General features: G+C 46.6%; 13 protein-coding genes and 1 non-coding gene across 14 annotated transcripts; 5 read left to right on the plus strand and 9 right to left on the minus strand.

The window, feature by feature from the left end:
- Window positions 1–323: 323 nt before the first annotated feature.
- KNAG0M01850 (S-adenosylmethionine-dependent methyltransferase) lies at window positions 324–1,334 on the minus strand (the record flags this gene model as incomplete). The annotated part of the gene is made up of 1 exon (XM_022611047.1): window positions 324–1,334. The coding sequence occupies one exon, from the start codon at window positions 1,332–1,334 to the stop codon at window positions 324–326; it is 1,011 nt and encodes a 336-aa protein (XP_022467282.1).
- Window positions 1,335–1,803: 469 nt separating this feature from the next.
- On the minus strand, window positions 1,804–3,855 carry APP1 (phosphatidate phosphatase APP1; the record flags this gene model as incomplete). Its single annotated transcript, XM_022611048.1, has 1 exon — window positions 1,804–3,855. One exon carries the CDS (start codon window positions 3,853–3,855, stop codon window positions 1,804–1,806), a length of 2,052 nt encoding a protein of 683 aa, XP_022467283.1.
- Window positions 3,856–4,729: 874 nt separating this feature from the next.
- On the plus strand, window positions 4,730–5,068 carry DAD2 (Dad2p; the record flags this gene model as incomplete). Its single annotated transcript, XM_022611049.1, has 1 exon — window positions 4,730–5,068. The coding sequence occupies one exon, from the start codon at window positions 4,730–4,732 to the stop codon at window positions 5,066–5,068; it is 339 nt and encodes a 112-aa protein (XP_022467284.1).
- A 528-nt stretch (window positions 5,069–5,596) lies between these two features.
- RPS7B (40S ribosomal protein eS7) lies at window positions 5,597–6,368 on the plus strand (the record flags this gene model as incomplete). Its single annotated transcript, XM_022611050.1, has 2 exons — window positions 5,597–5,731; window positions 5,940–6,368. 2 exons carry the CDS (start codon window positions 5,597–5,599, stop codon window positions 6,366–6,368), a joined length of 564 nt encoding a protein of 187 aa, XP_022467285.1.
- A 287-nt stretch (window positions 6,369–6,655) lies between these two features.
- KNAG0Mtrna10L lies at window positions 6,656–6,778 on the minus strand. Its single transcript has 2 exons — window positions 6,740–6,778; window positions 6,656–6,700 (listed from the first exon to the last, which is right to left on the minus strand). It is a non-coding gene; the product is annotated as a tRNA-Leu (tRNA).
- A 1,210-nt stretch (window positions 6,779–7,988) lies between these two features.
- RPL9B (60S ribosomal protein uL6) lies at window positions 7,989–8,564 on the minus strand (the record flags this gene model as incomplete). Its single annotated transcript, XM_022611051.1, has 1 exon — window positions 7,989–8,564. The coding sequence occupies one exon, from the start codon at window positions 8,562–8,564 to the stop codon at window positions 7,989–7,991; it is 576 nt and encodes a 191-aa protein (XP_022467286.1).
- Window positions 8,565–8,847: 283 nt separating this feature from the next.
- On the plus strand, window positions 8,848–9,492 carry RRT14 (Rrt14p; the record flags this gene model as incomplete). Its single annotated transcript, XM_022611053.1, has 1 exon — window positions 8,848–9,492. The coding sequence occupies one exon, from the start codon at window positions 8,848–8,850 to the stop codon at window positions 9,490–9,492; it is 645 nt and encodes a 214-aa protein (XP_022467287.1).
- A 104-nt stretch (window positions 9,493–9,596) lies between these two features.
- Window positions 9,597–12,689, minus strand: MET18 (Met18p; the record flags this gene model as incomplete). The annotated part of the gene is made up of 1 exon (XM_022611054.1): window positions 9,597–12,689. One exon carries the CDS (start codon window positions 12,687–12,689, stop codon window positions 9,597–9,599), a length of 3,093 nt encoding a protein of 1,030 aa, XP_022467288.1.
- An 810-nt stretch (window positions 12,690–13,499) lies between these two features.
- FKH2 (forkhead family transcription factor FKH2) lies at window positions 13,500–15,803 on the plus strand (the record flags this gene model as incomplete). The annotated part of the gene is made up of 1 exon (XM_022611055.1): window positions 13,500–15,803. One exon carries the CDS (start codon window positions 13,500–13,502, stop codon window positions 15,801–15,803), a length of 2,304 nt encoding a protein of 767 aa, XP_022467289.1.
- Window positions 15,804–16,515: 712 nt separating this feature from the next.
- On the plus strand, window positions 16,516–17,118 carry RPL16B (60S ribosomal protein uL13; the record flags this gene model as incomplete). Its single annotated transcript, XM_022611056.1, has 1 exon — window positions 16,516–17,118. The coding sequence occupies one exon, from the start codon at window positions 16,516–16,518 to the stop codon at window positions 17,116–17,118; it is 603 nt and encodes a 200-aa protein (XP_022467290.1).
- A 443-nt stretch (window positions 17,119–17,561) lies between these two features.
- TOM7 (Tom7p) lies at window positions 17,562–17,744 on the minus strand (the record flags this gene model as incomplete). The annotated part of the gene is made up of 1 exon (XM_022611057.1): window positions 17,562–17,744. The coding sequence occupies one exon, from the start codon at window positions 17,742–17,744 to the stop codon at window positions 17,562–17,564; it is 183 nt and encodes a 60-aa protein (XP_022467291.1).
- A 255-nt stretch (window positions 17,745–17,999) lies between these two features.
- On the minus strand, window positions 18,000–19,460 carry LAT1 (dihydrolipoyllysine-residue acetyltransferase; the record flags this gene model as incomplete). Its single annotated transcript, XM_022611058.1, has 1 exon — window positions 18,000–19,460. One exon carries the CDS (start codon window positions 19,458–19,460, stop codon window positions 18,000–18,002), a length of 1,461 nt encoding a protein of 486 aa, XP_022467292.1.
- A 268-nt stretch (window positions 19,461–19,728) lies between these two features.
- On the minus strand, window positions 19,729–20,634 carry RNH201 (ribonuclease H2 catalytic subunit RNH201; the record flags this gene model as incomplete). Its single annotated transcript, XM_022611059.1, has 1 exon — window positions 19,729–20,634. One exon carries the CDS (start codon window positions 20,632–20,634, stop codon window positions 19,729–19,731), a length of 906 nt encoding a protein of 301 aa, XP_022467293.1.
- A 154-nt stretch (window positions 20,635–20,788) lies between these two features.
- MSK1 (lysine--tRNA ligase MSK1) lies at window positions 20,789–22,504 on the minus strand (the record flags this gene model as incomplete). Its single annotated transcript, XM_022611060.1, has 1 exon — window positions 20,789–22,504. The coding sequence occupies one exon, from the start codon at window positions 22,502–22,504 to the stop codon at window positions 20,789–20,791; it is 1,716 nt and encodes a 571-aa protein (XP_022467294.1).
- Window positions 22,505–22,528: the final 24 nt, after the last annotated feature.

Raw genomic sequence — 22,528 nt, forward strand, 5'->3', positions numbered from 1 at the left:
TATTCAGAGCAGTTGGCAACTAAACCTTCAGTAAAGCAGTAATTAGGAGGGGAAAAAAACTAGCCAACAGTACACAGCCACAAAAAACAATCAAATCCACTTAAAGAAGAAGAGGTCAAGTCGATTCCGGGACTACCAGTTCATCAAAAGGCATCGAAGCTGCCGTTCCTCTCTCTTCCTACATATTTTTTACATTTTTTTATTGCCAAAAAGACCAACGCAGAAGAAACGTTCAGTATATCAAGTTCGGGTAACATATAGAGGTTATAGAGGATGGTCACTGGGGTAGCTGTGTGCGTGGGGTGGGGAGGGCATTGAGCAGTTCACTGACTCAATTGCATTGCCCAGTAGTGACACTTGTATCCTGGTAGACCGTTATTGCCCAATGGAGAACCGTACCCGCTCACTATGCCGTCCTCTCTTTCTAAAATAGTGAATCCGAGCCGCTGAGTTGCAATGCGGACAATGTCTTCTACACTTAGCTCCAAGCCTGACATTGGAACTTCCCCGTGCTGGTTGATAATTTCGCCACCGGGTATGCTTATATCGAAAACTGCTTCTGTTTCGTCTTCTGATTTAAAATGGTACAGCAGGGGACCGTAGTTCAACCATATACCGCCCGGCTTCAAGCAGTGCTGTATCGTTTGTAGGTAGCTCAGCATATTGCTACCAGTATCAAGGAAGAAATTGGTCACTACAAAGTCAAATTTATTTTTGGCAGCTGCCCTTGAGACCTCAATATCAGGGTTGAATTTGTATTCAGATGAGTAGCGAATACCAACATTGGGTCCATATCCATTCACAAACGATACGTAACCCATCTCCATTCGACCGTACTTTGATAGAATATTGCACAGGTTCAAATTCGGAACTTTAACCGCCCTCAATTGACACTCTCGGTTTTGCCAATGAGAAAATGCATGAACAAATGGGTATATCTCCCATTCGTGCATTTGCAGGCCACCATTTAGCATATAGTTTGCAACAAGCATCATATGAATCGATATATCAGACCCGCATACCGCAACGCCTTCTAAAGCCGCGTCTACCAACAACCGACCTGTCCCACATCCTGGGTTAAGCACTTCGAGCAAGCCCTTGTTTCGAACAGAAATGTCAACATGATCCAAACATTTTTTGAGTCTTTCTCTCAGATAAACCCTTTCACCATCGCATTCACCGGACCACTCGCGATTAATCTGTGTCAAAATGGACACAACTTCAATCTTATCCAGTTCTGATGGACTTGGCCAAGTTTCAATGTCCCTTGCAGCAAAACCAGCTGGCTGTTCAATATTGAAGGTTAGAATCGCTTGAAGAAAAAGCGAGTTCATCGTAATACACCTTTTAATATCTTCGAGGTATTCAGGGTACCACTCCACAAGTCTTTTATGATAGTCACTCAAACTGGACCATTTTTTCAAGCGCGGTTCGTAGTATTTCGCTAGAGCATATTCTTTGTAATCCCAAAACGCCTTCAAAGATCTGAGAATGGTTTGCTGTTCGCTGTCAGCCACCTATCATATTCCATCCCGAACCTACACGAACTTTCGCATTTGTCCTTTTAAACTTAACTGAAATCGACTTTTTATTATGATACATTTTGCTTATTCACGTCAAAAAGCGAAAAAAAACAACCTATTTCTCCAGCGGAAGAGACAAGAACAAAGAACTCATCGTATACTCATGAATAAAATTAAACACAAACGAGAAGATAATATCTATATTGCGAGCTCGAAATATCATTGGAACTCAAAACATTCCTTCCTTGCTCCAACAATCCACAGCTGTGTAGTATGCTAATTACTTGTTCGTAACGGACTGTATCCGTTTGAAACTATCTTCTAAAGCTAAAGATGGGTCATCAAAAAACATTAATGACATGTCGTACTTTCGGATCTCTGAAAGCTGACTGATCCCACTACTCACCCTTTTACTCCATGCGTCTGCCCTTTTATCAAAATTGCCGTTATAAGTATCGTAGTCATTTTGTGATGAGGGCATGAAGTAACCGTCATCTGGTGGTGGCCGCGCGCCTTGATCCGTTGCTATTTGATCCCCAGCTTTTCGATTCACAGATAACTGATCCCCAGGCATTTCATCCCCAGGCACTTGATTACCAACGGATGCCGCTTTCCTGCGGGGTGGAAGAAGCGGGGGTGGTGGTATTCTCGTCAGCTTCTTGGTTCTCGTAGGTAGCTGATGAAGCTGGTTCACGAGGGAATCAAATGATTCCTTAGGCGATAACGACAGGGGGAAGGATCCAATTGTGGAGGTTGGTGACGACGACGAAGATGGAGCGTTTGAAGAAGCTGACGGAGAGGGAGATTTGTGGCTGGATCTAGACGGTATTTTAGATGCCCTTATAGATTCGGCCTGGCTCTCTGTCAATTCCACTCTCTTTGCAGGTACACGAGGAGGCCCAATTGGCTTCATATCACCGTTGACAGGTTCCACATATTCCCTTTTGATTAAATTGTTTAAGTCAATCATAGTGGTCGTTTCACCAAGCCCCAGGTCACTCATTGAATTTTTGGAACATCGTATGTACACACCGATAATTTGATCAGGGTAGTTCATCGCTGTGGAAATGTACGCCTCGAAATCCTGTTCACCGGAATCACCAACGAGTATAAATTTTTTCTCAGGGAAATCACTCAGTATTCTTGTGATGACTCCCAGCTTTCTATTGGCACTTGACGTCATCAAACTGGATAAGAAATTACCGTTGTATTGCTTCAAAAAAAGCGGGCCCTCCGGGAGGTACATGCTGAGGTAGGATTGCAAAGTCTGGAAGAGCTGCGAGGGTGAGTTAGAAACGTAAAAAAAGTCAACATCCGAGGTGTCTTTCAACGTCTTGTACCATAGTGGAATACCATCCACCACCCATGACTCCATGGGATTAATAAACACGTTTCGAAACATGGATCTTCGATCTCCTGTCACACCCGTATGCTTGATCGTATCGTCGATATCGCTGATAACGCCCACCCCACCTGGTTTCACAAAGGTACAATCAAAAGTCTTACTTATGTGATTTGGGAAATTCGTCATGGAATGATCTAGCGAAACGGTGACAGTCGCGGGCCGGAACTCTGTCTTCAATTTGACTTCGACGTTCCCGCGAGCATCTGACGTTTCATGGAACGTTTTAATGTCCGTGGAGTCCTTTCCACTTTGAAGGTCGATAACCAGGGGGACCCCCTCAACGTGTTTTTTGAAGAAACCTATCATCCTCTCCTTCATTGTTTCTACTTCATTGTCACCATTGGGGATGCCCTCCATGTACTCATGTTCAAACGGTGGTGGACTCGAAGAGGTGTCAAAAGCAGAGCTGGAAGATATACTCGAAGAGGGTGAATTATGCAACGCAGGTGGACCTCCAAACAGGTCGTTAGATGCGAGGGGGCCAGAATTAACACTGTTGTCGTTGGTAAAACTGTTCCCCTTTTTCAGGTACTGTTTACTCATTGATATGAGGAGTCGATTCTTTCTACTGTACATGTTCCCCGGTGTTGAAATCTTCAAGCGGAATAAAGTTTCAAAATGGTCGTACTTCTCTGTGGTATATGCTGGAAACCATTCAAATTCCATATTCTGTGGGAAACGGACCTGCTCACTCGGGTGAGAATTGTCTCTCATTGTACCTGTTGAACTCCGTAGTCCATTAAAAGTCCTCTGGGAAATTGTAGACGTGATGTTCGGAATGTATTCATTTTTGGTTGTTCTCATAAAGTTGAGAAATTTCTCTCTTTTCCCCACGGGCAGCGAGTGGAAGTGATCGGACAAGTCTACTGTGTCTCTACCGTTTACACGGTCCGCCTCGTTCGGGGTTGGACGCACGTTCCTGTCCATCTTCCTTCTTAACCGGAAAAAGGAGTATTTTGCAGGTGTCTTATGCCTTCTCCAACGATAAAGTGAAAATGTTCTTACTGGATAGGATGCGTGAGTCAAACACGACGGGGTGCAAGAACCGATCAAATTTTTGGAAAATAGGGACAACAAACCGACAGTGGGAATGGAGGGAGGTGGGGGAAGTAAAATGATTACAAGCTCTGAACTAGTGAGTACGTGCAAAAAAAGAGGAGGAAACTATGCGTAGTCCACAACACTACCACCAACAGAGTGATCAAAGGAATTATGTTAAGTACCGTGTATTCCTACAGCATAAATCACTCAGCTTCACTTAATCACAGGGCCAACAAACACAGACTTTTGCACAAAACAGAAAATCCAAACCTTTCTACCTGCACCTGGCTAACAGAACTGTGTACTCAGATCCCAACTCTGTTACACATCCAATACCCATCCTTCGTCTTGAATGTGGTGACTATTTTATAAAACGTCATTTTTTCTTACTCAAAACCGCCAAGCCCTAACCACGTTTTGGCTGGAAAAAGGCGTAAATCCCAGCTTAAAGCAAGTTAGGGCTTGCGGTGGGCCAGTCTCGGAGATGTCACTTTGAAGGGTCTGTGCGGCCCCTGCCTCGAGCGAGAGGATCATGCCATTAAACTTAATCAAGTACCGTGCAGGGCAAGGTTCAGAGGACCTGTGTCTCTGCCCCCCCCCCCCCCCCTCCCAAGGTCGAGAAAGAGTTAGAGTGGATGGAATATTCATACACGAAAAAAGAACAGTAAACAAAAACATTCCCACTACGAGAAATCGTAGTTACCAAAGGGGTGGGTTGGCTGTGATTCAGTATTGGCTGTAGAGCAAGCCAGCAATCAACATGGTGACTGTGGAAGAGCAGATGTCTGCGAAACGGGAGGAGCTCGAAACGTTGAAAAAGATCACAGAGTTGACGAACACGATGAAATCGCAATTGGATGAACTGAGCGACCAAGTGGGTGAGATTGAGGCCAGTGGAGAGTCGATTGCGAACGTTGTGAAGTTATGGGACTCTGTAACGCAGTCGATTTCAGCAGCAGGGCTTGGGCTGCTCCGCTACGGTGAGAAGGATTATAAAGTGGGCCAATGGTCCGAAGACGCAGAAAAGAAGAAAGAGGCCGATACAATGCCCTTCCCAGAGGGACTGGTGAGGGTGAATAAGGCAGACCTGGAGAAGTAAAGTAAGCAAAACTAGCTGCAACAGCTGTTACGCAAGTAAAACTATGTACTATATTAAACTGATTTGAATCGTATCTCGAGCCATCGAGACTCAATCGTTTTTAAGTGGTTGCAGAGAGCATAAAACATTGGGACTGTGTTCTAAACCCACACACACACACTATTTTATTTTGCTGCTAGTCAATTATAATTTTACAGCCTGTATTTCCTAAATAGGATATTTTGCATTTTGTTTTATTTTTTTGGTTGCGAAAACTGCAGCACCGAGACGGCCTCTGAGGGGAGTTTGGCCGGACCCCGCGTAAGGCCCTGTCTGTGGACTTTTATTTTCTAGGCTGCGCCTCTGCCTGGAGGAAATGGGTCCAGGCGGGACTCGGGGCAAGGGCTCGCACTGAAAAATTTACAGGTTTGGGGTGATACGACTTAACACTGATGGAAAGTTGAATATCTCAATATAGTACCAACTATATTCGAAGGACGCATACTATCTACAGTCTTTAAATCGATAACGGTAACCACAACAGCAGATATGTCCTCTAAAATTCTATCTCAATCCCCAACTGAACTGGAGCTACAGTTTTCAAAGGCCTTCGTCGACTTGGAGAACTCTTCTGCCGACCTAAAGGCTGAACTAAGACCACTACAATTCAAATCCGTCAGAGAAGTATGTTAAGAAATCAATAAAATGTCTGTCAACTGACTGTATCGCCACGGCTATCTATGGGAAGGAAAATCACTGCCAAGAAGGGTAGTAGCAAGCAGATTGCGATGCCCAACGTCCGCCAGCGTATACCAGTTGCATTATGAAGCCAAACAAATATACTAACAATTTTGTCTACCATCTACTGGTTATACCCCCCCTTTTAAACTAGATTGAAGTCTCTGGTGGTAAGAAAGCTTTGGTTGTCTTCGTTCCAGTTCCATCTCTAGCTGGTTACCACAAGGTCCAGGCTAAGTTGACCCGTGAGTTGGAAAAGAAATTCCCAGACCGTCATGTCATCTTCTTGGCCGAGAGAAGAATTTTGCCAAAGCCAGCCAGAGGTTCCAGACAGAACCAGAAGAGACCAAGATCCAGAACTTTGACTGCTGTCCACGACAAAGTCTTGGAGGACATGGTCTTCCCAACCGAAATTGTCGGCAAGAGAGTCAGATACTTGGTTGGTGGTAACAAGATCCAAAAGGTCCTATTGGACTCCAAAGATATCCAACAAATCGATTACAAATTGGAATCCTTCCAAGCCGTCTACAACAAGTTGACTGGTAAGCAGATTGTTTTCGAAATCCCATCCGAAACTCATTAAACGGTCATCTCCTTAAAAAGTTGAAGGACTTTTAATAACATAAGAAAAAAGAACCTTCCCCCCGTCACACCATCATTAATATCTTTCAGTATTGTATGTATATCCTATCTAACTCATCAAAAGAAAAAAACATAAATTAAGATTAGCGCACTAATGTATCAGTTTTGCTACCTTGATCTAACGTCTAGTTTCAAGATGAATCTGAATGGATTGCAGTATGCGGTGGGAAACTTAAGTCCCGAGGAGTAGCAAAAAGTTGAGCAGTATAGAATACTCAAAAAAATAAATGGTTGCTAAGAGATTCGAACTCTTGCATCTTACGATACCTGAGTGTTCCCACTGTGTTCAGTGGTTAAGAAAGGTTTTAAGTTTCTTGAATCAGGCGCCTTAGACCGCTCGGCCAAACAACCGCTTATTTATATTTTTTTGAAAGATAGCGCTGATCATAATTAATGTTTTGATAAACTCTAAGGTATATAAGAGTTTGTTGGAAATTATAGGTCCAAACCCTATAATCTTCCTGGAGATAAGTACATTTTTGTCTCACGTGAAAATGGAGAATTGTCACAACAGTATTTTTCATTGGAAAAATATATTGGAAGATATCTCTAGATAGTATTATGTACACTACATAGTTCTGTTTGCTGGAAATTATAGTGAAACTGTAATTTCATTTGGTAAACTGCATTTTTGGTAGTGTGGAAAAGATGAAAATTTTCATTGAATTGATGTAACACGTACACGTTGTATAGTTCTATTTAGAGAAACCGATACAGAATTCACGTAATAGAAGCCTATAGCAGGATGTGTGAAGCATATCCCGACGAATTCCAGTACTGTTTAGAGAAGCCGATACAGTTTTCATATAAGTCCTATCGTAGTATGATGATGAATCTCGTCAGCGACCAGTATGTGAAAACCCACCCAATACATGCGGATGGCCCGTTATCCAGAATTTATGCAATCCGCAAGGTATTTGCACCAATATCTTTTATTACGGTCTCTTAACACGACTTGGTCAAGAAAGTACAACTGATATAACTTGTAAAAGTACGTATAAGGCGTAAATAAGATTATCAAACAGTCCTTACACGCTGTATTGAGGTGATGACGACGGTTCTGTGAACTTTTCCAGGTTATATCTTGAAATATAAATCACATAAAATGCATCTTGGATTAGATCTCTACGATTGAGAGACCCATGTCTACAAAACTTCATTTGGAATTCGGCACTAGGAGTTATTCCTTTGACATGCTGTTGTTAGGTTACGATGCTTTGAAATTACCAAATATTGGTGCCAATTTCTACTCTGAGATTCTCAACACTACCACACCTCCCTCCTACAAGATCTACTACAAGAAAACAAGAACGTGGGCGAGAAATATGAAGATGAAACATTTTTTGGGAAACGTTCAATGGCTCTTTATTGTATTGAGCACTAGTGTCGTTTCCCCAAGGAGATGGCGAAAAGCCATCACACAACCCCCCAACGACGGGACAAGTCAGACTTGCCCGCCCTGAGGAATATGCAGATAGAGGTACATAGATGCTATGTAAAGGTAATATTAGATGATTGTTGTTGTTGTTGTTTTCATAAGGATACGTTCATTGGAAGAAAATTAAGCTTCTTCGTCAATGACACCCTTGGAGGAGACGTAGATACCGTCCAAGAACTTTCTGATATCCTTGTTTCTGACACGACAGATCTGTTGCAAGTCAGCGGCGTTTTGGGAGACGTTCTCGACGGAGTTACCAGAAAGAACGATTTCGTCCTTCTGCGCGGTGGAGAACTCGATGGAGACACCCTCTCTGACTGGGACGGCTCTGACCTTCTTGTCACCCAAGAAGTTTCTGATCTCAATGAAGGAGGCACCGTCCTTCTCAATGACGTTGACATTGATGGGGAAATGGGCGTACACGTATCTCATCTTGTACTTGAAACCCTTGGTGACACCAATGATCATGTTGTCGACGAGAGACTTGACGGTTCTCAAAGCGGCAACGTGCTTTCTGTCACCGTTGTGGACAGTGACCTTGATCAATCTGTCGGTGACCTTGTTGAACGTAACATCAATGTGCTTCAAGTTCTTGGTCAAAGTACCTCTTGGACCGGTGACCTTCACAACTCTCGACTTAATAGCGACAGTGACGTTCTCTGGGATGTTAACAGACTGTTCGGTTTGAATGTACTTCATGTTTTACGTATAATTGATGTTTGCTGGTGATAACTAAGTGAATTGACCACTGAAACAAGAAGTGAGGACGTTGAAGAAGCTCGAAAATAACTTGCTCTTTTTATATCTTTCGTTTTGAACAAAAAAAAAAATATTTCGACTTTTTTTGCGTCGCTTTTTTGTTGTCGCTTCGCACGGAAAGTGACTGTTTCCGCTGAAAAGTTTTATAGTATGCGATGAGCCCATTAGCGATGAGGTTGTTACCTCTAGACTGGCCACAGCTTGGGTGAACAACAGGTCGATAATGTCAAAGGTGAAGTCGACGTCTCAGTTGCAGGCAGAAAATGCGGTGGCCGGGCTGCTTTCGAGGGTTTTGCCCGGCTGCGGGAAGAGCAATTCGGGGAAGAAGAAGCAAAGTGAGGGCAGCAAGAAGGGCTCTAAGGCACAGTTGATAGATCGGCATTTAAAGGAACGGATATCGTTACAGAAAAGAGACGCTTTGAAGATAAAGAGGAAGGAGAAGAAAATACAGTACAACAAGGTCAAACACCAGAAACTTGAAGATAAAAAACTGGAACAGGCTGCCAAGTTGAAAGTTTTGGAGAAACATAGAGCGGATGGGACGCTGACATCGAGAGAGAAGCTGTACCTAGACAAGTTGCTGAAGAAAAATATACAGGCAGCCAAATCGTGGTCGCTGGACGATGCTGACAGGGAGGAACTGTCGGAACTGCAAAATTTTATACTGAGTAATTCTGCAGAAAGCAAAAACGCCATACGGTCTAGGAAAAGGAGAAGCAGGGTCAAGCAGTTCAAGGAAAATATTAGAGAGTCTACGAATAATGTTGCTGATTACAAGTATCCTGGTCTTACTCCTGGTCTAGCGCCCGTTGGGTTGAGCGACGAAGAGGAATCGAGCGACGAAGAACAGCGTGTGGATGCATACTAAGGAGATACTTTATACAAGACCAGAGATAATAGTACAGATGATAGTAATAATAAAAAAATCCTCTCAAGATTACGTAAAGACCTTCCCTCAATTTATTTATTCATTCATTCAAAGGGGACTTGCCCTAACTCGAAGTAAACTTGTCTAGTATCGATGGACTGTTTACGAATGATTCTTTTCTTATCCGATAGAGGTTTCAATAACCCAACTATCACTTGCTCTTTGAACTCCAGACAATAGTTTAGTGGAACCACGGCGGCAATAACCTCGAGCAGTTTCAGCGACATTAGGCGCACAGCAGCGTTGTTGTGTGTACCTGGCACGACCAATTTCAGTAACAATGGGATCAACGTACTCGTGTGTTCCGTGATGAGTTGGTGAAACTTTTCAGTCACGTCCGACAATGTTTCTAACGACGAGACCCTCACTTCCGAGTTCGGCATCTCCAGCGCCTGAAGTAGCATGGGGAGTAAGTCGTTCATGAAGGGCTCAATTAGCTGGCTTGGCGTGTGTTTCAATACCATAGACAGTGCCGTTAAACAATTACACTTGATATCCATATCTGCATTACTCCTGTATAGCGCCACAAGCGTTTTGAATATGTCACTAAAAAACTTTTGTTTGTACAGTGCCTTGACATTATTAGCTGTACCGCAACCTTTGTATCTTTTCATCGTGTTGATGTCAATTACAAAGACTTCAAACAGTTTGGAGACCAAAGCACCGGACTGTTTGTCGCTCAAAAGCTCGATGAACTGTTTCAAAATTTTGGGCCCTAACTTCGAGCTCCTCATCACTAGACCTTTACCCACCCAGGTCAAAATCTTCAAATTTATATCGCTATGCAGTTCCAAGTCCATTTCCCTTTCAATCTCATCATCTGACAACCATTTATTAGTCAAGACCATCAAAAATTCCAAATACCCTACCTTTTCCACTTGAGGGATATTACCATCAGCTCTTAGTAGCTCAACTGTTCTGTGGAACACTTCCCCTGATTGTTCAAATACGCATGTTTTATCCAATGCGGATAAAATTTTTACATAGGGCATGATGTACCGGCATGGGTATTTCTCCAATATTTTGTACTCTTTGATGAGCACATCGGTATACCGTTGCAACTGCGTGTCGTCCACTCCCTTCAAATTAATGAAATAAAATAGCGTCGAGAATAGCGGGAAATTGTAGTCATCTCCAATGACACTTTTATCGTCTTTCATCTCCAAGATTTGGAAGAGCACTGGTTCCACTAATTTTTTGATCGATACCAGGGTCTCTGGTGTCATCAGGACAATGTTGTTGTCGTATAACGAAAGCAGTGTGGAAAGCAGCAAGAAACAGTAGTCTGAAGATCTCGCTGCGTCTCTCACCACAACATCCAGCAATTTGCTACACAGGGCAACGATACTCTCTTTGACTAGGATATGTCTCGAAGTGGTGAAGTCTAAAATAATCTTCAAAATGGTTTCTATTGTAATGTATTCGCCGTTGTGGAACTCTGGAAGACCGTTGAAACTGTTGGGCAAAAGATCTAGCATCTGCTTCAATGATACAGAGTACACCAGCTGCTCGTAGAATTCGCTGATCACTTTTAAACCTTCCAAACAGGCGAAATAAATGTTCTTGTTGTTATCAGTGAGGATGGTTTCCGTCAAGTACTGAACAATCAGTGCAATCTCCTCGTCCGTCAAATACCCCTTCATCTTGATCAGTTTCGTGAACTGAATTACGGACAAAGTCCGTACCGTTACTTCTATCTTGGAGTTACCAGTGAGAGCCATCCCCAGTATCATCAGTATCTCATCTTTGTAAGATGCCAATTTATTATCTGGTACTTCCACTGCATGTTGATCAGCCTGCGTTTCTCCAAACACTTGTATATACGAACCCAAGAAGAAGGACAGATTCATTAAGAGAAGTTTCAATTTTGGGACCTCTGTGGTGTTCACCAGGAATAGGGGCAAGACACTCTCAATAGTTTTATCGAAAGTTGCCTTGTTTGAGCTCCCAATAGCAGAAAATATCGCACAACTTTGCTTCAATGACTTGCCCAGATCAAAGTTTGGTTTCAAATCTTCTAGGGCATGAGTGAAAAAGGTGTCGAATACCTTGTCATTGAACTGTTGTAACACTCTGGAAAGCGTTCTAATGACATCCAGTGCCGTTTGGTAATTGTTGATAGTGGACTCATCCTCCTTTTGTGCATTTGGGGGGGTAACTTTCGCCAGTGCTAGAGAGTCATCGTTATCATCCACAGAATGCATCACTTCAAATTTCAAAGCTTTCCAAATGGGTAACCAGTCATCCGCACAAGCTTGTCCCCCAAAATTCTCAATACACCGTTTCAGAGTCAACAGAGTATCCTGTTTCACTGTCGGCGAAGATGCACTCAATTTATCGACGAGATTTCCAAAGGCATCCTGAGCAAACATGGGTGCTGCCGATAGAGCGGACCTCAGTGCCAACTTCAAGTCCACATTGGCGATCTTGTACGGGTCATTCTTCGGAGGTCTGAAAGTTATCGGGAAGTACGAGAACAGGATATCGAACAACTCTTGTCTATGGGAATTGGCCGCTGGGAGCGACGTTGATATCCTTTCGTTCAATTGGAAAGACAACAACAAGTTTCTCGGGTCCTTCTCCCCTGAAGCCACGTTAATATACGCCTGAACAAACTGTTCCGTCAATTTACCGTTAACGATCTGCCCGTCTTTGAATTTATTGTGGTAAATGCCGTCTAGGATTTGGAAGGGTACAAACCTGACCGCGGCTAAATACCTACTGGGGACGTATTCATCTGTCAACCACTTCATGAGAGCGGAGACCTGCTGCCCAGTCACACACACCATCCTACAAAGCGACCTAAACCCGGACAGCGTCTCCAGCGCGAGCAACTCGTCGTCCAGCTTACTGTTGTAGAACTGGCACATGACCTCGATTTCGTTCCTTGGCAACTTATCAGAGTCCAAACACGCCAACACGGAGGACAGACAGTTCAAAGCCTTACGCCGAGTCCCACTGTCCTCTGAGGTGATCGACCCCTTCAACCCAAGCACAATATCCAACAGTTTGGCCTCCGCCCCGACCATCTCTGCCAACTGTTCAGCGACCTCTTGCGCCTTCGCGTCATTCACGGTATCGTTTGCGATAAACGCCACAACCAGAGACCCAACGGCACCGTTCGCACCGTCTGCCATCACAGAAAACCCTGTCAACTACTTCAGTCGCCGTCACCACCGAACCAAGGGTCCCACATCCCTCCCCTCGCGCTGGTGCTCATCGCCGCCAGTTTAAGTGAGCGCTGGAAATACTGTTTTCTCGAAGAGAAGCGAAGAAAAGAAAAACTAGGTGTCAAAATCCCGAGATTCCGTATCACATGCTACGAGCGGCTGTCACGTGCTTTTATTTTAAATCACGTGTTACAAAATACAGTCACGTGACTGCAATTTAGGTCACGTGTTTTTATGTTCCGTCGCAAGTGACATTTCCCAAAACGCACAAAACGTAAACACCCCAAAAAAAAGAAAAAGAAACGACGCAAAACATAAACAAATCAAAATCAAAAAATTGCAAAAAACTGAAGAAAAACCGCTTTCGCTCTCTGTGCAGATATTGATATTGGTGTCAAGTGTGCGCGCCCTGCTAGTGAAGGGCACAGGAGGCAGAGTCTGCTATAGTGGGTTGTATCAGTGAAGAGGGCACACTAAGAGCCTCGCGGTATTGCTGTTTGGTTGAAACACCGTTTTTGTGATTGGGTTTTTACATACAGTGCGCTCCATCCTTTTTTTTGTTTTTGTTTTCATTATTATTATTATTGTTGTTGTTCCTACATTCATTACTTTTTTTTTTTTTTGGTTTTTCCGAAGGGAAGTATTAGATAAGTAGTGGAAGACAAAGAAAGTAGTGACAGTAGTGTTGGTTCAAGCTTCTCCTGCTGCATTGATCTAGAGACAGAGCCTGCCTGCCACCCAGCTTTGTTCCATTTTTTATTTATATCCTTGGGGACGATGTCAGGTAGCTATTATAACCATTCATACAGCCAGGAACAGCACCAAGGGTTGATCAATCTAGTCATCTCTACACTGGACACTCCAGAGGAGCCCACGATCGTTTCGAAACATTATTCAAACGAGAGGAATATCGCTAGTGAGATTCAGGCGTACGCTAAGATTTCGGGGAGAGATTGGACATATTACGTGAAAAACTTGGAGGTCTCCATAGGGAGAGACACGGAGAGTAATTTCGATGTCTTGCCGCCACTGAATGACGCCCATGGGGGGGCAGAGACTGCGGATGGTGTAGGGATCGATTTGGGTCCAGCGAAAGTCGTTTCGAGGAAACATGCATTTGTGAAATATAATATACAAGCCGGTTGTTGGGAGTTACATGTCGCCGGTAGGAATGGTGCCAAAGTGAATTTCCAAAGAGTACACTCGGGTCCCAATGCACCACCGGTGCCACTGACTTCAGGTACGATACTGGACATAGGTGGTACGCAGATGATATTTATACTGCCGGACCAGACACCTGTACTGTCTGACCTTGCTATAGAGAACGTTATCCCCAAACTTGTCAGTGTGTGTGGTGCAGATGGTAACACAAACAACAGACTCATCAATGATCTCATTAAAAACTCGAAATACGCCAACCAAGATATCGATCAGCGATTACGACAACAGAACCAAGATGGTAGTTACAACCAACAAGATCAAGTTCGTATCTTCAAAATGTACAGCAGTACAAGCCCAAACCAATCACAATTCCAAAATTTCAACGGTAATGGACAATTTGTGCCCCAGACAGAACTGTCTGGTCCCACCACAATCGTCAATAGAGAATTTTTGAGTTCTAACAACTCGCAACAGATGAAGAACTCAACAGCGGTAAACTTACAAAGACTCAACGCATTGACCGTGAATGGGTTCCCACACGCAATGGATTTTGCTACCGATTTATCCCTAGATGAGAACAGGACAGTGAAACCACCACATTCATACGCTACAATGATCACACAGGCAATACTGTCCAGTGCAGAAGGTATCATCTCCTTAGCCGATATTTACAGATTCATCTCCACCAATTATGCATACTACAGGTTCGCAAAGACAGGATGGCAAAACTCGATTAGGCACAATCTGTCCCTAAACAAAGCCTTTGAGAAAGTCCCCAGAAGACCGAATGAGCCGGGGAAAGGTATGAAGTGGCGCATCAGTGAGACGTTCCAGACAGAGTTCTTGGACGCTTGGTATACGGGGAAACTAGCCAAGATTAAGAGAGGGTCATCCGTATTCAGACAGTTGCAAATGCATATGTCGAAATATAACCAACTACCTGGACAGAAAGAGTCAGGTGATAGGGAAAGGGGCCATTCCACAACATCCAGTATGAGTTCCGCCAACTCGAGGAAGACTGACCCTATAAGCTCTGCTACAAGCAGTAACATGAACCCGCTACAACACCCACTACCCCCACTGGCACCACCATACCATCAACAAAATCAACTACCACATATTGATGCACAGAATGGGGTACAAGAGGCGGTAAACGGTGGTAATGCTCCAACTTACGGTCCGAATCCCAGTGAAACCCCCAAGATGAATGATAAAAACAACACTACTAATGCTAGTGGACGAATGTTGCCCTTCGTGACGAAGAATACTAACGAAACTGCTAACGGCATGGAACGAGGCACCAGGGCCGTAGAGACGATCAATACCATCCTCCCCAGTATAACGACATCTATCGCAGGGTTGGGACCTTCGCACTCTGCATCCTCCTCGGGGGCTAGTCTGCTGACAATGCCGACGTCAAACAATGGTTCTCGCGTATCTCTATCGGGGGGCACCTCGGCCTCTGGTGGGCACACGGCGACATCGACGAATTCCGCTAACACGATACATGCGAACGGTGGTCCCTCAGCTGGTTACGACTCGCTGATACGATCGCCCACAAAGGCTTTCCAAGTCACTGCGATGGAAGCGTACACCCCTGAGCGTGGTAGTGCTGTCAACCACCAGAACAAATCTCCGAAAGAATTGAACGATGCAATCTACGGTGATTCCAAGAAACTCGGCGGCACGGGCACGAAATTGACACCATCTAGCAGCAAATCACAGAACACAGTGAGGAGTTCCCCTGGCGTGTGGAATCTACTCCAATTTAGTTCCGTCAATAGTACACCGGCGGTTATATCTGGTGCTGGGACGAAAAGTGACGATGAGAGTGATAAACGGCAAGACGCGAACGGCGAGACGCACGATATGGACGAGAAGGATATTGCTTCTCCCCCCCCTGAAGAGTCAAAGGCCTAATGCAAGGTGACCGGACGAAAGAAACTGATCTTGGACACAGACGGTGCCAAACTTACAGTAGTCAACGACATGAAATGACGCCTCATCGTGCGGTGAAGACCAACGCTTTGTAATTACTCGACCAACATATACGTCCTCTACACATCATCATCAAGTCCTTCAACGACGACATACATAAGTAAAATGCAAACACATAGAGAGAGAGAGACCGGCAAGCACCAGTGACTGCTACACCAGCATCCGTACACCCACCATTTTTATTTTTTATTTTTTTATTTTTCAGAAAAAGAAGAAAAATTCCCCTTTCGGGAAATGCTGCACTGCAAGCTCACGCCAAACTCGCTGAAATCTGAGCGGAACAGGCTGCGGGCGGCCGTCGCTGGGCCCGGTCCAGCGCCGCCAGACGCAGCTTTCCGCCCCCGGGAGAGTCGCGCGTCTGCCTAGACCCTCCCTCGCGGCGGGCGGCGGGCCCGGAACCCAGGCTGAACCTTCCGCCCACGCTCCAGCGCAGCCCCCCAGCGGAGCTGAAAAGTTTGGAAATTGGAACTGTAACGCAGGATGCCCTCTGTGTGCGAGTGCGTTTGGCAGGTCCTGTTAGTACGCAATACTAGTGTTTCCGTTTCAGTTATAGAAAGAGAGGACTAGTCATTTCTTGCAATTTCGAGGGAAGCTTGTAGTCAACTCACCAAACGGATAACATTACACAGCGGAGATGTCCACTTTCGAACCAGTTGTTGTTGTCGACGGTAAGGGCCATTTGGTCGGTCGTCTAGCCTCCATTGTTGCTAAGCAATTGTTGGAAGGTCAAAAGATTGTTGTTGTCAGAGCCGAGGCTTTGAACATCTCTGGTGAGTTCTTCAGAAACAAGTTAAAGTACCACGACTACTTGAGGAAGTCCACCGTTTTCAACAAGACCAGAGGTCCATTCCATTTCAGAGCCCCATCCAGAATCTTCTACAAGGCTGTCCGTGGTATGATTTCCCACAAGACTGCCCGTGGTAAAGCCGCTTTGGAAAGATTAAAGGTTTTCGAAGGTATCCCACCTCCATACGACAAGAAGAAGAGAGTCGTTGTTCCAAACGCCTTGAGAATCTTGAGATTGAAGCCTGGTAGAAAGTACACCACTTTGAGCAAATTGTCCTCCTCCGTCGGGTGGAAGTACGAAGACGTTGTCGCCAAGTTGGAAGAGAAGAGAAAAGTCAGATCTGCCGAATACTACGCCAAGAAGAGATCGTTCAACAAGAAGGTTCTTGCTGCCAACGGTGCCGCCGCCGAGTCCGACGTTGCCAAGCAATTGGCCACCTTCGGTTACTAAGCCGCTCCTCCCGCTCACACTTTTCCGCGTGTTCTTTAGTCCAATACTATTATCTCTAATACTTCTATTTTGATATACAATTCTACTATATAAGAGAAACACACAACCCAAATTGATCATTTAATCATAGAAATGAGCCTTGCACTTGGGCATGAGGAATCTAAGCTCTGATACCACGGTTCTTTGAACCCTGTTCGGTTTGCCAGCAGTTATTTGCATTATTATTATTATTGCTACTATATAGATATGTAGGTAAGTAATGTAGCACGCCGGGACGGATTATCAAATGTACAGCTCAAATTCAGAGATCTTTACACATATATACAAGGACCCAACACCAAGAGTAGAAGGGATATGAGTTTGTGAATTCGTTTTATGCGGATTCCGTCACGGAATGAAATCAACCCGACATACATCTACCGCTGTATGCCCCGCCCTTGGACTCAGACACTGGGCAACGGGGACAGCAGATTCAACAAGTTTGGCTTGTTCGATGTCTGCGTCCAGCCGAGGTACAAAATGAATGGGATCCAACCGTAGTGGGCCACCGTGTGGCTCAGACTGAGGATTTTGGACACTCTCTCCTTGGATTCATCACTCAAAATAAAAGATGAAAGAAAGTTCATGCTGGTGAATTGGTAACTGTTAATATGTGTGTGTGTATGGAAGTACTGTGGTTCTCTTCGGGGGGACCTTCGTCTTTTTCCTCCTGAACGTAGTTTCTACCTTCTCTTTCTTTCAACAACAAAAAATATATATATATACAAGAAAGAGAGTTAAAAGGTGGAATATACCTGTGATAAAGAGTGCTGTGGAGCGCACACGCCTCGACAGCTGTAGCAAGAAACTTATGTAGCGTATATAGATCAGGGGTTTTGCCATCAGAGCAAGAGTTCGAGCGGGTTTTCTGTCACGCGCTTCAGTTCTCTCATGAACTCTCCCGCTTTGGCTCCGTCGATCGTTCTGTGGTCGAAAGTACCTGTGATGGTGATCTGTTCGTCGAATGTGAAACCATGTTCCGCGGCGGCATCCTCCACTGCAATCTTCTGCAAAGTCCCCACCGCGAGAATGGTGGATTGGGGCGGGTTGATGATCGAGGTGAACATGTTGACCGCGTGGTTCATCCCCATGTTCGAGATACAGATGGTACCGCCTTGGAACTCTTCGGGTTTCAGCTTGTTGATCTTGGCGCGTCCGGCCAACTCCTTGACCTCCCTCGAGATCGCCGTCAAACCCTTAGTGTCCGCGTTTTTGACTATTGGCGTCAGCAAACCGGACGGGGTGGCCACTGCGACGGACACGTCGACGTTCTCAAACTGCCTGATCACTTTCTCATTGCCCATCCAGTACGAGTTCGCCTCGGGCACACGTTTGGCGGCCACGGTGATGATCTTAATAAGGAGGTCGTTTATCGAGAGCTTGTAGTTGCCGTTGCTCGTCGCGTTCAGCGACTTCCGCAACTTGCTCAACTTGGACACGGACACGTTCGTCGAAACAATGTACGAGGGGATCGACTGCGTAGACTGTAACAGTCTGTCAGCGATGATCCCCCTCATTTGCGTCACCTCGATGTCCTTATACTTCCCGCCCGCAGCCACCGGTGGTGCTGGTGAAGCAGCAGCGGCAAAACCCGCCTTCGATTGAGCGGGCGTGGGTGCGGGTGCATTCTCCCCTGCCGGCTTGTTAGCCAAGAACTGTTCAACGTCAGCTTTCACTATTCTACCATGAGGGCCCGTGCCCGTGACCTGTCTCAACGAGACCCCCTTCTCAAGGGCAATCGTCTTAGCGAGCGGCGAGGCAATAATCCTTCCCTCGGAACCAGCGGCGGGTGCTGAACCAGTCGCTGCAGCAGCTCCAGAAGAGAGCACGGGGCGCTTCTCGGGCTCCTTGGCGTTCTCGGACTCCTTCGCGGGCTGTTCCGCAGAGGGGGATGCAGCAGCAGTAGAAGTAGTAGTAGCATCTTCAAGCTTGAAGTCCTTGAACGCGGGGACATCATTAGCGTCCTCGACGTACACACCTATTGGCTTGTTCACTGGGATGTCCTTGGTTCCATCCGGGACCAGGATCTTCGCCAAGAACCCGTCCTCCTGAAACTCAAAGTCCATCTGCGCCTTATCCGTTTCGATCTCGGCAATAACATCGCCGGGCGCGAGAGCATCACCCTCCTTCTTCACCCAGTTGGCCAGGTTCCCCTGGGTCATGGTAGGCGACAACGCGGGCATCCCGATGACCGTGTGTGCCGGATACGATGCGTAGCATCTCAACTGGAACCTCAATTGCGTCCTTGCCGCGCTGAAAAGCGTCGCACACCTCGCCGCACAGGGCAGACTTCTCCGTAACATAGACATGGCCCGTCAGCACGCGTCAAGTGTACCGATACCACAGCAGAGGCGTCCCCAGGTAGCAACCTTGTGCCCACGAGGGACCGATTATCACCAACTTTTCGTTCCACTCGAACTGCAGAAGGACATTACCCGGGCGACAGCCAGGTATGACGGACCGCAGGAGGGCAGCCGGTACCTGTGCCGGTGAGGCTTCTACTTGGACCCATCGTTCACCATGCTTGCCATTGGCGTTGCAATTGACGTTGTGGTCTTCTTTCCGCCCCGATCAATCTCTTTTGTACCAGTTGTCGAGAGTAATCGAGCGCGGGTCGTCCATGTCGCGCAACTGCTGGAGTTCCCACTGCTTGTGCATGGTCTTCTTCGTGCTGATGAAATCCTCCTCCCATTGTATCTGCACTCCGTGTGGGTTCCCCTCGAGGAGTGTCCTACAAGTCTGCCATGAGAAACGAACAACATGGTTTGGCCAGCCGAAGAGATCCATCTGGTGATCCCTCAGCCACTGTTTCGTTCTCGGGTCCGACGGGTACCCTGACCCGATATCCGCGTACCCTAGAGACTCGACAAGTATGTCTCTAGTGACTTTCGCAACGACACTGGCGACGCTGACCACGCAGAAAAGCGAGTCCGCCTTCTTCGTGACGGTGAACCGCTGTTGAGGGAACCGGTCCTCCAGTTTCTTCTGGTACGAGACGGGGGGGCCCACAGTGTCCACGTACACGTGGTGCAGCTTGACACCGCGGTCGAGACACCCCTGGATCAAATCCATTGTGACATTGTGAGCTTGTTCGTTCAGATTGTACTGTTTCGAGGGAGGGAACCGCGACATCCCTGAAGATATATCCGTCGCGGTGATCACAGTGGTGGCGTACCCGAGCTCGCTGATCTCCGCGGAGCCGTACATCTTCTCAAACAGACTTCGGCGCACAGGGTCCGTCAACTTCTTCGAGTCGTCAAACTCGTAATTCCTCTTGATGAAATCCTCCTCATAGCTCCTCTTGCAGTACGCAACACCGTAGACCATGGGACCGACAACGGGACCGCGACCGGCCTCGTCCACGCCGAGAATCACAGGATCGTTGTCGTCTGCCTCCAGCAAGCGGTCTGGAACAGCAGAGAAAAACGACGTGGAGTGTAAAGATCCAATTGACTCTTGCACGGTGGGGGGGAGCATTACTGTACCTGACGGGAGATGGTGAGCGTGCTAACAATCGCAATAGACGCGTAAAGGTTGCACTCTTCACGTCTTCAATATACGTAAAATTTAATTTATTTACAAGGAATTGAGATGCGATGAGATGAGATGGGTTGATGGTCTATCTCACTCGTCACTGTCTGTTCACGTCGTCAAGGGATCCAAAGGGGAGCACTTCTTCAATCCTGTCCGCATCCAGCAGCAGCATACACAGTCTGTCGACTCCCAGACCGAACCCGCCCGTCGGCGGCATCCCGGACTTCATGGCCTCTATGTACCCGTGATCGACCCTGAGAAGCTCGTTGTCCCTTGACTGCAGTTGCTGCTCGTGCTGCTTCATGAAATTCTGCAATTGGATCGAGGGACAGTTCTCCTCCTCGTACGCGTTCACGTACTCTTTACCCTCGATGAACAGTTCGAACCGTTTTGTCGTCTGCGGGTCCAGCGGGTTTGTCTTCGCCAGAGGAGACATGGCAAGCGGGTGGTGGTAGATCAGCGTTGGGTGGATCGATTGGCAATGGCGGTCCTCTATGTAATGCGAGCACAGTTTGTTCAGGATTTGCGGCGGGGACAGAGTCCTCAATTGGGCACCGGGGAACAGTACGGAGCATGTCTCTTCTGGAATCATCTTGAGCAACTCTCGAGCATTGTTCAGATCCACGCTGGTAAAGTCGCGTTCCATCTCAGCTGATAACGTGGTCAAAAACTCGACCCTTTTAAACTGCCAGTCGTTCTCCTCCAAAGTCATGATCAACCTGGTCAGCGTACTCTCGTTGGAATGGGATGGCAAACTGTCCCGTAAGTGCAACAGTACGTACTTGAACAAGTCTTGGGACAATCGAATGAGATCCTCCATCGATGCGTACGTTTGGTAGAATTCTAACATGGTGAACTCCGGGTTATGAGTGCTGTCGATCCCCTCGTTCCGGAACACTTTCCCGATTTCGAAGATCTTGCTGAGTCCACTAATGATCAGCCGCTTCAACCACAGCTCCGGTGCCACGCGCAGCTCCAGATTCTTGTTGTCGAATTTCGTCGTCACGGAGAAGGGTGTCGCGTTTGCGCCATTCGCCTTCGCGGACAAGATCGGAGTCTCCACCTCTATGAACCCCTGCGTCCTCGTCAAAAACGTTCTGAGCAACTGGATCATTTTCGACCTCAACACGAGTCTCTCTAGATCTGTCGGGCAAATCTGGTATTGGACCACCCTGTTGTTGTTTATCTTTGTCTGGTCCAACAGTTTCGAGGGCAGCGGCGACTGGATGGGCGCCAGTAAATCTGGCAATTGCTCGCATATCAGAGACAGGTTCTGCGCCCTCGACGCAGAGACACCGGGAACACCAACACACCTAACGTAGTCGTTCCTCCTCAAAAGATCTATGTGGTTGGCAAACTGTTCAGCGTCCACCGGTGGTTGCAACTTGCTGAAATTCACTATGATCTGTGTTTGGCTTTCCCGCGTGGGCAGAAGTGCCCCCCCGGGGCCAACCTCGTTCTCCACCAGATCAATGAAGCATATCTTCTTCCCTGACAGCCTGATGTTCCGTATCCTGCCGTGCAACGACGTACGGTCCCGCGCCTCGCGGGCATCTTGCCCCACCGCAGTCAGATAACCGAACCTCCGAGAAAACTCGGCAACAGAGACACGGGTGTACTGCCCGGCATCGTCCCACTGTGTCATCGAGGGGAAGAACCGCTGCGGGTCCGCCGCAACAAGCTCGTTCCGCCGCGTCACCTCCAGTGTGCTTGTGTCAACCCGGACATTCGAGGATATACACCTGCACCTGCAACTCCACAACGCCGCACCAGCAGACCGACGACTCACACGTCCACCGCACCGCAACAGCATCTCGCCCAGGGGAGGGATCCAGAA

This window comes from Huiozyma naganishii, chromosome 13, assembly GCF_000348985.1.
Source record: "Huiozyma naganishii CBS 8797 chromosome 13, complete genome".
In the NCBI taxonomy this organism is placed as follows: Eukaryota; Fungi; Ascomycota; class Saccharomycetes; order Saccharomycetales; family Saccharomycetaceae; genus Huiozyma; species Huiozyma naganishii.